This window comes from Solanum lycopersicum, chromosome 7, assembly GCF_036512215.1.
Source record: "Solanum lycopersicum chromosome 7, SLM_r2.1".
NCBI lineage: Eukaryota > Viridiplantae > Streptophyta > Magnoliopsida > Solanales > Solanaceae > Solanum > Solanum lycopersicum.
The window spans coordinates 51968431-51982183 of NC_090806.1; the positions used below are offsets into that span (position 1 = coordinate 51968431).

The 13753-nt window shown below is 36.6% G+C and overlaps 1 protein-coding gene across 1 annotated transcript; it reads left to right on the top strand.

Moving 5' to 3' along the window:
* Nucleotides 1-5222: 5222 nt before the first annotated feature.
* On the top strand, nucleotides 5223-5567 carry LOC138337495 (uncharacterized). The gene has a single exon (XM_069287409.1). The coding sequence runs from the start codon at nucleotides 5223-5225 to the stop codon at nucleotides 5565-5567; it is 345 nt and encodes a 114-aa protein (XP_069143510.1).
* The last annotated feature ends 8186 nt before the right edge of the window (nucleotides 5568-13753 follow it).

A 13753-nucleotide genomic window follows, 5' to 3' on the forward strand; every position in this document is an offset into this window, starting at 1 on the left:
TTAGTGATCACGCCAACATGCCTTTATACCTATGACAGGGTATATCGGGTCCTCTTGTGGGGCGTATACATCGGACTCCACATTAAGCTCATGTGGTTTTGTTATCGGTTGTTAGTACCTCCCATATATAAGTCAGACTCTCTGCATTTATTATTTATCAATATACTCAGTATTCAGATTCAGCATGTTATCTATTGGTTATTGTATTAAGTTAGCTCACAAATACAGTATATCATGTTTAGATTATTATACTTGCTTTTGTGCTTGTTCAATTATGTTTTATTTCAGCTTATTTCTATCCTACATATACGCTACCCTTAAAGTACTGACACATACGTGTGCTATATCTTCTTGTGATGTAGGTTCAGGTTCTCAGCATCATGATCACACATAGATCGATTTAGAGATCTCCAGATCAGTTGATTGAGTGGTGAGTCCTCATTCTCCGAGGAAAACAGTCCTGAGTTTCTTATCAGTCTTTAATAATTTAGTTTATGTCTTTGATAGATTTAGCTGGGGCTTGTCCCATATTTCTAGTCCACTTAGAGGCTTATATCACACATAGTTAGTTTCAACTTAGTAGCGAGTTAATATTTCTTTGTATTAAACTCATTTGTTTTTCATATATCTCTTTTTTAGTGTATGGGTATTTCTTATATTTTCATTATAATTTATGATTTATCTTCCGCATCATCTTATTATCTTTAGTATGCTCATGATCATGCCAGGAGGGTTAGCTTGGGATCTCTTGGGTTCTAGGTTCCGTGTCCGCATTTCGCAGGTAGATCAGGGCGTGATAAAACATGGTGTGAGAGCACTAGGTTCAAGAGTCCTAGAATATGTGAAAAGCCACACTAAGTACAATCCTTTTCATCGGTGTGAAGTGCATCACAATAATGAGAGGGAGGCTATAAAGTGTTTTAGTAAAATGTCAATTTCTTGTTACTCTTATAGTGTGTAAGGCATGATCTTATTCAATTCTAACTTGACGTTCTACGTTTCAAATCATGCCTCCTCGTAGAGCTAATTCTAGGAATGCGAATGCTAGTAATGCAAATGCAGCTCGTCCAGTCCCAGATCAAGATGTCTCTAATGCTAAGTTTAGGAATGCTATACAGATGTTGGCTAAGAGTATGACCAATCAGAACAATCGTGTTCATGCTCCTGTGATAGAAAATTGTTGATCAGCAGCAACAAGGGTCTAAGATTTTGTTAGGAAGAATCTGCATGAGTTATTAAGATCATAGACTACTGAGGATCCTTAGATTTTCTTGGATAAGATCAAGAAGATCTTTGAGGTTATGCAAGTCACTAGGAATGATCAGGTTTAGTTAGGATCATACCAGTTGAATGATATTGCTTAAATCTTGTACACTCAGTGGACTGAGAATAGGGGTGCAAATGCAGCTCCTATCACTTGGGATTGATTTAGTGTGATTTTTCTGAAAAGATTTTTCCCAATAGAGTTGAGAAAGGCAAAGACTCTGGAATTCATGAACTTGAGGAAGGGTGACATGACAATCCAAGAGTATGGGATTAAGTTTAAAAAACTCTCCAAGTATGCTCCTCATATGGTTCTCACTCCAAGGCTCACATGAACATGTTCTTGTGTGGAGTGTCGGATTTGGTGAAAACTGAGTGCAGAAATGCTATGTTACTTTGAGATATGAACATCTCTAGACTTATGATTCATGCTCAGTAGGTTGAGGATGATAATCTTAGGGAACATGCTAAGGAGAATAAGAAGTGTAGGACTAGAAACTATGACTATTCTCAGCATAAATCAGGTTGTGTAAATCGCTCGCAGAGTCAGCAAATGTTTCCAGACCAAGTCCCTTCATCAGCTAGTGTTCCATCCTTTAAGAGCAGGTTTGACCATAAGGGTACAACACCAGGATCTAAGTCTCACAAAAGTGTTTCAGGCACCAAAACTTACCTCGCTTGGCCTAAGTGTGGTAAGAACCATCCATGCGAGTGTCTCGCAGGAAAAAAAGGTTGTTTTGGGTGCGATCAGTCTGGTCATAGGTTGAGAGATTGTCCTTTTAGATAGAGTCAAGGGGGTGGTACGGTAGAGCTCAGTCTAAAAATTCAACAGCACCAAAAAGTTTCCTAACTCATTAGGGTAACTAATCTCGTACATGTGGCGGTCAACGTCAGAACATGTTGTATGCTCTTCAGGTTTACCTAAGGAAGGTTCTCCTGATGTAGTCACTGCTACATTACATGTCTTTGACCTTGATGTTTATGCATCATTGGATCCAGAGGCTACTCTTTATTTTGTAACTCCTTACATAGCAGTACAATTCAGTGTCAGTCCAGAAACTATCTAAGAACCCTTCTCAGTCTCTATTCAAGTCAGTGACCCACTCATAGCTAGACGGGCGTATAGAAATTGCCCTGTCATAATCTCTCACAAAGTCAACGCATCAGATCTACTAGAGTTAGAAATGATAGAGTTTGATGTCATTCTAGGCCTGGATTGGTTACATTCTTGTTATTTCTCAATCGATTGCCGAACTAGGATAGTTCGTTTTAAGTGTCTAGACGAACCAATCTTAGAATGGAAGAGTAGTAGCTTAGCGCCTATGGATCGATTTATTTCTTACCTTAAGGCCATAAAGATGATCTCATAGGATTATCTCTATCATCTAGTTCGGGTTAAGGATTCTAGACTTAAAACCCATAACTATCGAGTCAGTTTCAGTAGTTTGTGAGTTTCCAGAATTGTTTCCAAAAGATCTTCCCAGAGTCCATCCCAAATAGAAAATTGACTTTCGAATTGATCTCCTTACAGATACCCAACCTATTTCTATTTCCTTAAAGAATGGCTCAAGCAGATCTTAAGGAATTGAAAGATTATTTGAAAGACCTTCTAGATAAGGGCTTCATCAGACATAGTATTTCACCATGGGGTGCACCAATGTTGTTTGTTAAGAAGAAAGGTCGTTCTCTGATAATGTGCATTTACAATAGACAAGTGAACAAGGTCACAATCAAGAATAAGTATCCCATCCCCAAGATCGATGACTTGTTTTACAAACTTCAGGGTTCTATCCATTTCACAAAGATAGACCTCAAATCGGGTTATCATCAGCTTGTCAGAGATAGTGACACTCTGAAATCATTCTTCAAAACTCGATATAGTTACTATGAATTTGTAGTTATGTTGTTTAGACTAACCAATTCTCGTGCACCTTTCATGGATTTGAGGAACAATGTTTTTAAACAATATCTGGACTTGTTCGTTATCGTCTTCATTAATGATATCCTCGTTTACTCTAGGAATGGGAAAAAACACACGAGTCATTGGAGAATTGTTTTACAAACACTCAAGGATCACTAGTTATTCGGTAAGTTTATTAAATGTTAGTTTTGGTTGCAATCCGTTTCTTTCCTTGGTCACATTGTATCTAGCGAAGGGATCCGAGTAGATTCACAGAAGATAGAAGTAGTGAAACAATGGCCCAGATCTACCTTTACTATAGATATCAGAAGTTTCATAGGTCCACTGGGTTATTACAGAACGTTCGTGGAAAGATTTTAATACATCGCCTCACCATTATCTAGTTTGACTCAGAAAATGGTTAACTTCCAATGGTCAGATGATTACGAGAAAAGCTTTGCAGAATTGAAAACTAGACTGACTACAAATCTTGTCTTGAATCTACCAGAGGTTTTAGAAGATTATGTGATCTATTGTGATGTATCCATAGTTGGCCTAAGTTGTGTGTTGATGCAGCGATATAAGATTATAACGTATGCGTCTAGACAGATTAAGGTGCATGAGAAAAACTATCCAACTCATCACCTCGAGCTTGCACTAGTGGTGTTTTCACTCAAGATATGGAGACACTACTTGTAAGGTGTTCATGTAGATGTGTTCACTGACCATAAGATCCTTCAATATGTATACACCCAGAAAGAGTTAACTTTTCCCAGGAAAAATGGCTTGAGTTCCTTAATGATTGTGATATGAGTGTGCATTACAATCTTGCTAAGGAGAATGTAGTAGAAGATTCTTTTATTAGATTATCTATGGATAGTGTATCCCATGTTGAGGAAGAAAGGACGGATCTAGTGAAGGATTTTCATAGATTTTCTCGCTTGCGAGTTCACCTTATGAGTATATCAGACAGCGGTGTAATAGTTTATAATGGGGAAGAATCGTCTTTGGTAGTGGAGGTTAAGGAAAAGCAACAAAATGATCCAATCTTGCTTGAACTTAAGGGTGGAATCCATAATCAAAGAGTGGAGGTTTTCTCCCAAGGGGGAGATGGTGTATTTCACTACCATGGTTGATTGTGTGTTCCTAATGTGCGAGAGTTAAGACAGTACATTCTTGCAGAATCCCATAACTCTAGGTATTATATCCATCAAGGTTCCACTAAGAAGTACCACGATCTGTGGGAAATATATTGGTGGAATGGCATGAAGAGGGATATAGCAGACTTTGTAAGTAAGTGCACCAATTGCCAGCAAGTCAAGGTAGAACATCAGAAACCAGGGAGTATGACTCAAGAGATTGATATTCCTACTTGGAAGTGGGATGTGATCAATATAAACTTCATCACAGGATGATCGCGTACTCGCAGACAACATGACTCCATTTGGGTGATGGTTGATAGGATGACTAAGTCTTCTAGTTTTTTGGCGGTTAAGACTACATATTCGATAGAGGACTATGCCAAGATTTACATTAATGAGATTCAGAGGCGACATGGGATTCCTTTATCTATCATCTCATATAGAGTTCCTTGGTTTACCTCTTATTTCTAGAAGTCTTTTGAAAAGGGTCTTGGTACTCAAGTTAACCTTAGCACAATATTTCACCCGCAGACGAATGGACAGGCAAAGTGTAACATTCAGACCCTTGAGGATATGTTGAGATCTTATGTGATCGATTTCAAAGGTAGTTGGAATGATCGCCTTAATTTTATTGAGTTCATCTACAACAATACCTATATTACAACATTTAAATTGCCCCTTATGAGGCTTTATATGGGCGTAGATGTAGATCTCCTGTTGGTTGGTTTGAAGTAGGTAAAGAAGCTTTGATAGGGCCAAATTCAGTCCTTTATGCTATGGAGAAAGTGGCACTCATTTGAGATAGACTTAAGACAACCCAGAGTCGTCTGAAATCTTATGAAGATGCAAGGAGAAGGGAACTAGAGTTCTAAATTGATGATCGAGTTTTTCTGAATGTCTCACCTATGAAAGGGGTAATGATATTTAGAAATAAAGGGAATATCAATCCTAGATATGTAGGCCCTTACAAGATCTTGAAAAGGGTTGGCAAGGTGGCATATGAGTTAGAGTTGCCAGCAGAATTAAGAGAAGTGCATCCGGTCTTCCACATCTCCTTTTCGAAGAAGTGTGTGGGTGATCCAGACTCTGGAGTGCCATTAGAGAGTGTGGCGGTGAAAGATAGTCTTTCTTATGAGAATGTACAAGTTGTGATTCTTCACCGTCATGTTAGAAGGTTGAGAAACAAAGAAGTCGCTTCAGTGAAGGTTTTGTGGAGGATTCAGTCCGTAGAGGAGCTACTTGGGAAGAAGAAGAAGCCATGAAAGCCAATTATCCTCACCTCTTTCCATCCGATTTAACTCATGCTTGAGGTAATAGTTCCTCTTCATTCTTCTACTCATTCATGCGTAAATTCAGTTTTAGAATCATGTTCCCTCATCTTAAACTTGCATTTTAAGCATAATTGCATTTACTCGAAACTCAATTTTAGAAACTTAGTTCTCAGTATTTAGTAGTAGGGTTTGCAAATCTTTGTCTCTATTTCAGCTAGTTTAGTCTTCATTCGAGGATGAATGTTCCCAAGGGGGAGATAATGTAACACCCCGTAGCCCAAAAAGACCAAACACTAGCTTTACAGAAGAATTTACAGGTGCAACCAACGGTGAAATCGACGGGTCGTAGCCTGGCCCACAGTCCGTCCTACACAACCGTCGATGTGATCAAAAAATCTGTAGGTCAGATGATGGTCCGTAGTCTGTGTCCATCGATCAATACTCCTTTCACCCACTATCTAACAAGAGCTACGGATGAACAACACGGTCTGTAGGTTACGGTACGTAGGTCTGTCCGTAGGTTGAAACATTGGAGACATTTAAGGGGAAATGCAGTTGGGCCAACTTCAAATAATCATACCTCTTAAAATAAAATGAATTACTTATCCCGTTACATACCCACATATAGAAAAGTGAATTATCATTCCATAGCCAGTGACCTTGATAAATTATACCTCTAAGTAAAACGTTATGCCGATTTTAGTAAAGGCATGTCGAACAGGCCCCGTCGACGGACTCAACGATGAGGCGTCACTCAATCGACAGACCGTCAGTACAGGACATCAATTGTTCCAAAAGCAACTTTCCAAGGGGTATTTTGGACCTTTCACACTTTGTTTAAACCCTAAGTTACGTTGTTTTGACCCTAAATCAACATATCATAGCCAGTTTAAACCTAGAAACATAATTAAAATATATCTAAGTTAAATCATTAAAACAAAATATAAAATTAGAAGCAAGATAGGAGTAAAAGCTCATGAACCCTAGTTCAAGATTGCCACAAGATCCATTAGTTCCATTCCCGAAACATAAGTATTTTACCGTGGATTTCATCACCAGGTTTAAGGGATTTCACTATTGGGTTCCTTTCACCCATCGAGTCCCTCTTTCAGTAAGATTGTTGATTCTCTTATCGTGATTAAACCCAGAGTTTTTAGAACTTTGATAGAATTTTATGAATTTATTAAATATATGTTCCAAATAAAATTATCATGTCATTACTCAGATTATTGCTTTAAATTTAAGAACCCTAGCTTTGTATTTCTTTAGTTCTTGAATTTCACATGCTAGCTCACATATTTCAGACACTTCAGATATACAAGCCTCATATATAAATGCATCATTACCATATTAATTGTTGCAGTTCTCAGTTGCATGTTTAGTTTCGAGCTATATAATATTTACAGAAACTCATACATAATTATTTAATTTATAGAATTTATTGGGAGTAGCATAATACTGAGTTTGACTAGGGTTTAGTGTACCCAATTGTCCCAGAACTACTAGCCAAGTAGGTTGTAAGTCCCCACTGTGGGAAATCAGTTTAATAATCATGTCAGCATACCTTTATACCTATGGCAGGGTATATTGAATCCTCTTGATTGGGCGTATACATTGGAATCCATATTTAGCTGATGTAATTTTATTATCGATTATTAGTAGCTCCCACAGATAAATCAGACTCTCTGCATTGACTATTTATCACTATACTCTATATTCAGTTTCAACTTGATATAAAATGGTCATTTCATCCAATTAGCTTAGAATTCAGTTTATCATGTCAGATTATTATACTTGCTTTTGTGCTTGTTCAGTTATGTTTTATTTAAGCTTATTTCTATCCTACATGCGTAGTACCCTTCAAGTAGTGAAGCATACTACATCTTCGCTTGATGTAGGTTAAGGTTCTGAACATCCAGATCACACATAAATCAATTTCCCCATCTCCAGATCAGAAAATTCAGTGGTGAGTCCTCATTCTCAGAGGACAACAGTCATGAGTTTCATTTTAGTCTTTAGTCATTGAAATTCAGTTTTTGCTGGATTTAGTTATGGCTTGTCTAAGTATTTTTAGTCCAGTGAGAGACTTATTTCAGACATATTTAGTTTCAGCTTAGTAGTGAGTTAATATTTCTTTGTATTGAACTCATCAATTTTTCATATATCTCAGTTTTAGCGTATTAGTATTCCCCATCTTTTCATTATAATTTATCATTTAGCTTTTGAATCAGTTTATATTCTTTCGTATGTTCGTGATCATGCCAGCAAGGTTATCTTGGTATCACTTGTGGTTCTAGGTTCCGTGTTCGCATCTCGGGGGTAGCTCGGGGCGTGACAATCATTTAGAACATAGGGTAAAACATCAATTTTTTTCTTAACATAGAGTCAAACATAAAGTAAACAAAAAAAATCACACATGAACTAGGCCTATCCTAAGTTATCCAAAGTCTTCCCTAAGTAAGACATAACGAAATCGCCCATACAATATCCTCAGTACCTACTTATAAGATCCTAAAGATTACTATGGATAAGTGTAATTCTTTTCACTTACTCAAGTCACCACTCAATATCAAGACACTATAGAAACATACATATACTTAGGAACTTCACATAAGAACCATCCTCCAAGACAAGTCCCAAGTTACACCTAGTGCAATGTGAAAGTAGCATCCGATACTATTACTCCCACCCTAGTGCTCATTGACAATTAGACTAGGCATATCACATACATAACTTTCATATTGGAAGACATAATAGAGACATGCTTCCTGAACATTGGACATAATGTCACATTACTTTCATTTACAAATATCATGACCCATTTATACATTAATATAAGGACACACAAAGACTCCCTTCAAATTTCTACTTTTGCAATGGATATGTAGCATCTTATTCCACCACCTATCATAAGTAGTACACCGTTAAGAATACTTAGTTAATTTGCATATATATTTAGGGGCTAGCTTTAGCCTACATAGATCATGAGAGCGTGACATGGAATCCATGTACTACCCTTACCGGATAAGGGATCCATAGTTTCCTAAGGTAGGTTCATATTCTTTAGCCTTTACATGGATTCTTAAATAGCTACACCTGCATGGGCGGATAGTTAAGGGATAAGGTGATTTATAATAAGTAAATCATTCTATACTAGAGAGGAGCACCCATCTCAAGAGGTACATTGGATACAACATCTCTACTCACGAAGTGTACCCACCCCTTCTTCAAATCCTCCTGATGCTAAGCATCATTCCCCGATGAAACATTCATTGACTATAGGTTAAGAGATAAATATTGAACACCCCTTCTCAACTCACGAAAGGTATCCATCCTCCAACATATCTTTGGAAAGTTATCAGGAATAGTGATGTTGTTACTACACACTTCATCTCAACTCACGAAGAATGTTCACCCAAAAATCCCCCCTTTTCTTACTTAGGAATAGTAGGGATGGTTTAGACACTTCATTTCTACTCGTCAAGAGTGTCTACTTTATAATCCCCATTTTAATTCATTGACTTCAGTCATGCATTCAAGTGTGTTTGTGTGTGTGAGTACATGTGAGCACACCATTGACATAATGACCATCTTTCATAACATTTCATTTCTGGACATGGTCATACACACATTTGTCACAATTTACACATTATTATAATTCACATTTTAAATACATATTTCATTTAGACATAAATCCTTAAAGATATTCATTTCAACCTTCTAACACATATTATACATATACATATCAAAATCATTACTTCACTTCACATATCATGTGCCTTCAAGGGCATTTTCACAATACACATATAACTTCATATACTTCAAGTAGACACCGACACCAAAGGTGGACCATACCACTCAAGGGAATTACATAATAAAGATTAAACAACACAGCCCACATACGATTCATCCAAGATTTCACCACCTATCCACAATTTATCCAACAACTCATCATAAAATAGCCCTTAGGGCTGTAGGTAAAACACAATAATCCACCAAGAAACAGTAACTTTAACACAATCTGATTATGCTTATTAAACCCATTTTATAAGCTAAAGTTTGTAAAATGCATAGACATGATTCCATTGTGGTTTTGACATTAACACAATCATTTAAATCTAAGAACAACTAATTTTAATCAATAAATCATTTTAAAAGTAAAGACCCATACTTAGAGTCAAGGAGTAAAGAAGTTTGAAGTTGAAATCCTTTTTGAAATGGATATTTGAATGAAATAACGTTCAAGGAGGACTAGAATACCTTAATGAGAAAAAACCCGCGAGATTATTGATGAAGAAAAATGTGAAGAACTTGGTCCTCTTTCTTGGATTTTGAAACTTTCTCTAAATGGAGATTTTTGGAGAAATTTGATTTGATCTTTAGGGTGTTATATGGTGGGTGAAATGAAGTTTAAAATGACCAAAATAAGTCCACAAATCATCCCCAAAGTTCCCAAAAGACCGTTACACCATTTGGAACCTTTTTAAAATTCAAATTAAAAATGATGTGGCGAAATCCAATCTTTGCTGGGCATCGTGGAGAGAGATACTGATTCTTGATTTTACAACACCCTGAGACAGGGACCCTCGTGCTACACGCTCATCGTAAGGTGGTCTTTAAAATCTGCCCCTGCACGCTGCCTTGGTAGTTCATTTGTACAACGTTTGGGTCCTTCTTAGGGTCCCTTAGGGTGGTCCTCGAGAATTCTTTCTCAAACGTTTTAACACTTGGTACATCCCTCTAAGTACTAGGGTCATCCTCAATGGTTTTACTTACAAAAAACTACCCAAAAAGATTGACCAAAATAAAGGACACACAATCACATTCCAAGACACATTTTTCGAATGTCTTGGACGTTTTACTTTGAAACTTCACCAAGTGACTTCTAATGCAAAAATACACTATTTAATACACTATTAACTCATGGAACAAATGCGAAGGTATAGTTCGACCTATTTCATAGTTAGGGTTGTTACAATCTCCTTTACTTAGAACAATATTCATCCTCAAATAACACTAAACATTTGCAAGGACTTCTATGACACAACTAGCATCATACCACACATGTAATCAAGGTCACGATATTAATATTCAATGTACCAACTCAAAAGGAACACCAATTTCATATCCTTAAGCATTTAGCAACGTAAGCAAATTTGGAACGTTTCCATATTTCAAAGCACACACTTACTTATTCATTTTCATTTCATTGATTGAGGAAATACCTTCTCAAACATTATATATGTTCATCATACCATCATGAAACTCAATATTCAATAACCTTTAAATCCTATATTGAAACATAGAAAAAAAACTTTGAAGTAGTTAAGCAAATATAGTAATCTACGCATTGACATGAGAAATATAGATTAACTACAAATCTACTCATGTGAGTAAAATGTCATCAAGATCATGCAAGACATATCATAATCACTGAAATTCATGACATAGGTAGACATGCATTTCACACTAATGCAATACTCCAAAACATACCAAACTACTAAGAATTTTGGCCTCAAGCTTGAGTAGGAATAGAAAGAAAGATAAGGTTATCAACTACCTTCCTAATTAATCCATTCTACCGCACTTAGGGTAAACACACCAAAAGAAAATCAAAACAATCAAAAAGAACCTAGGACTTACCAAGGCCTTACTCAGGATTAGTTTCTTTAGCTCGGAGTACATAGAAATGATTGCTCTTTTGAGCAATGGTATCCGAACCATGATGAGGATCTTGGTTGACTTCCTTCCCTTATTACCCCTATTACCACTTCCAAATCAATCATCCGTGCCGGAAAGAAACTAACGTAAGTGTTTCTCCCTAAAATTAATACACCTAGCCCTCTCAAAAGCATAACCATTTCCTTGAGAATTTTAGTTTTAAGACCTATACCTTTTATCCATGGAAATATCTTGAATATAGAACCTTTCTTAGACCTAGGTTGACTTGACTCATCCAATATAAGCCTCTTTCCATCTCTAGTCACCTCACAAAGCTTGGACTCCTCAATTTGTTGACCATACACCATGAGCCTACAGATATCCATATCATGACGGAGCATTGTCATAGGACACTCTTTTTACACTAAGCTAGACGCCCCCATCACAAATTTGTTCATCCTAGCCCTATGGTTGGCTACTAAGGTTTGGGAATACTTAGAGATTTGGGTGAATTTTAGAGATTACTCTTTCACACTCATTCCCTCTTGATGAAGGTTCATGAATTCCATCAAATTTATGTCCCTCAACTCTAAGGGGAAAAACCTATCAAGAAAATCCACCTTGAAAAATTCCTAATCTACCAAACCTTCCATTAAGGGTCTCTCATCCATCATTGCTCAAACCACACTTGAGACACATCTTTGAGTTAATAAGCGGTTAGGTACGCTTTATCTCTAGGATTTTCACCCATATTATCCACCACATTAAATACCTCAACTATGAAGCCTTGTGAATCTTTGTACGCTCCCGAAAATGAATTAGGTGAAGCTTGAGCCTAACATGGTTGTCTTAATGGTTTAAGGTCCTAAAATGTTTTATAATGTGGGTTTGACGCAGTGTATAAGATTTTAGGGTCTTTCGAAGTCAAACGTCAAGGGACGACCAAGACGTTCAACAACTAAATCACCTACGTGCCTCATATGCGGTTTTATGTGTTTATATGTGATTCATGAGGTTAAAGGCTCCTAGTTATTATAGTGTATATAGGACGTTTGTCAAGTTTTGTGAATTTTTGAGGTCAACATACAAGATGTTCCATGACATTCGAAAGGCTTGCCTTGAAACGACCTTGTGTGTCTATGTATGTTTCATCAAGTTTTACGTGTTCGTTTTGGATGAAACATCAGTGGTAGGTCCTAAACTCCTGTACAAAAATATTTGGGTTGGAAACATCGAGGTATGACTCAATGTAGGACCCACAAGGGTCCCTAAAGGAGGACACCAACATTGGAGATCAACACTGCCCGGCAGTGGCAATCGATGGCCTAAATGATGGCCAGTAGACAAGGCGACGGCCCGTCGATGGGTCTCATCAATGTATAAAAGTTTCCTGCAGGTTGAGATTCTCTAAAGCAACCCACGAGACCCCAACGATGGGGCATGGTTGAGACCATAGTCTGTTGATATGGGCTTCGATGGTGCTGAAATATCTGGCAGTTTTCTGTTAAGGCGTGGAATTTTTGGGAAATTGACCCCAAGTCTTATAAAACGTGTGGACTTTGTTTTTTAGATTTTAGGGGTCTTTTAATAGTATATATTTTATTAAAATCTGATTTGAATCCTAACATCTAAATCAAAACACCTTCCTTCCTAAAGATTCTCCAAAAACCTCTATGAGAGTTCAAGGAGAAGATGAAGCTTGAAGATGGTTCTTCAATTGAGTTTGTTCTTGAATTTTAATTTTGTTCTTATAATAAGGTATGGTAGTTATTAATTTAAGTCTTTCTATCACCTTAAATAAAATTTTAATGATGATTTTTCAAAGATGAAAAAAGATGAAAAAGTCCAATTTCTAGTCTAAAGTCTTGGGTTCTTGCATAAATTGTTTTCAAACGTTTATATATGATTAAATTAATGTATAATTTATGTTTTCCAATGAAATTATCCATGAACCTTTGACATTCACAAATCTCTCAATTAGACTAAAATAGGGTTATGTGATCATGTTTTGATATTGATGAATTCATCTGTACATTGTTTTGAGATTTTGAGTCATCTATAGATTATGATTTATTGGTTTATAGGTTGTTTCAATTTCATCAATTGAATATTGTACGTTATTGGATCTATTGAATATTAGGCTTATTGAATTGATATTGAATTAAGGATTATGATTTTTGATATAGTTTCTATAGGCTATCTAATGATGCAATAATTATATCCAATTGATATGTAGGTTGTAGTAGATTGATAAGTATGTAACGACTTGACCTAGTTTCATTGATTATTGATATACTTGTATTGAATTGTTTGTTATGGCCATGGTAAGGAACTTATGATATAGAATTGGATGATTTAGCCTTGAAATCAAAGTGGTAAGATGGAGTGGGGGTATGCTTCCCTAATTCCTTTTATTTCATATTAATTAGACTATAACTATTTTGTGATTGGTATGGTCCAGTTATGGTGGCGGTGTTATGTGAATTGAAGTGGCCTTGTCAGCGTTACTTCATGAA

Bases quoted from the DNA above. Each gene is read 5' to 3' on its own strand.
- LOC138337495 (XM_069287409.1), top strand. From the start codon at position 5,223: ATGATATTTAGAAATAAAGGGAATATCAATCCTAGATATGTAGGCCCT.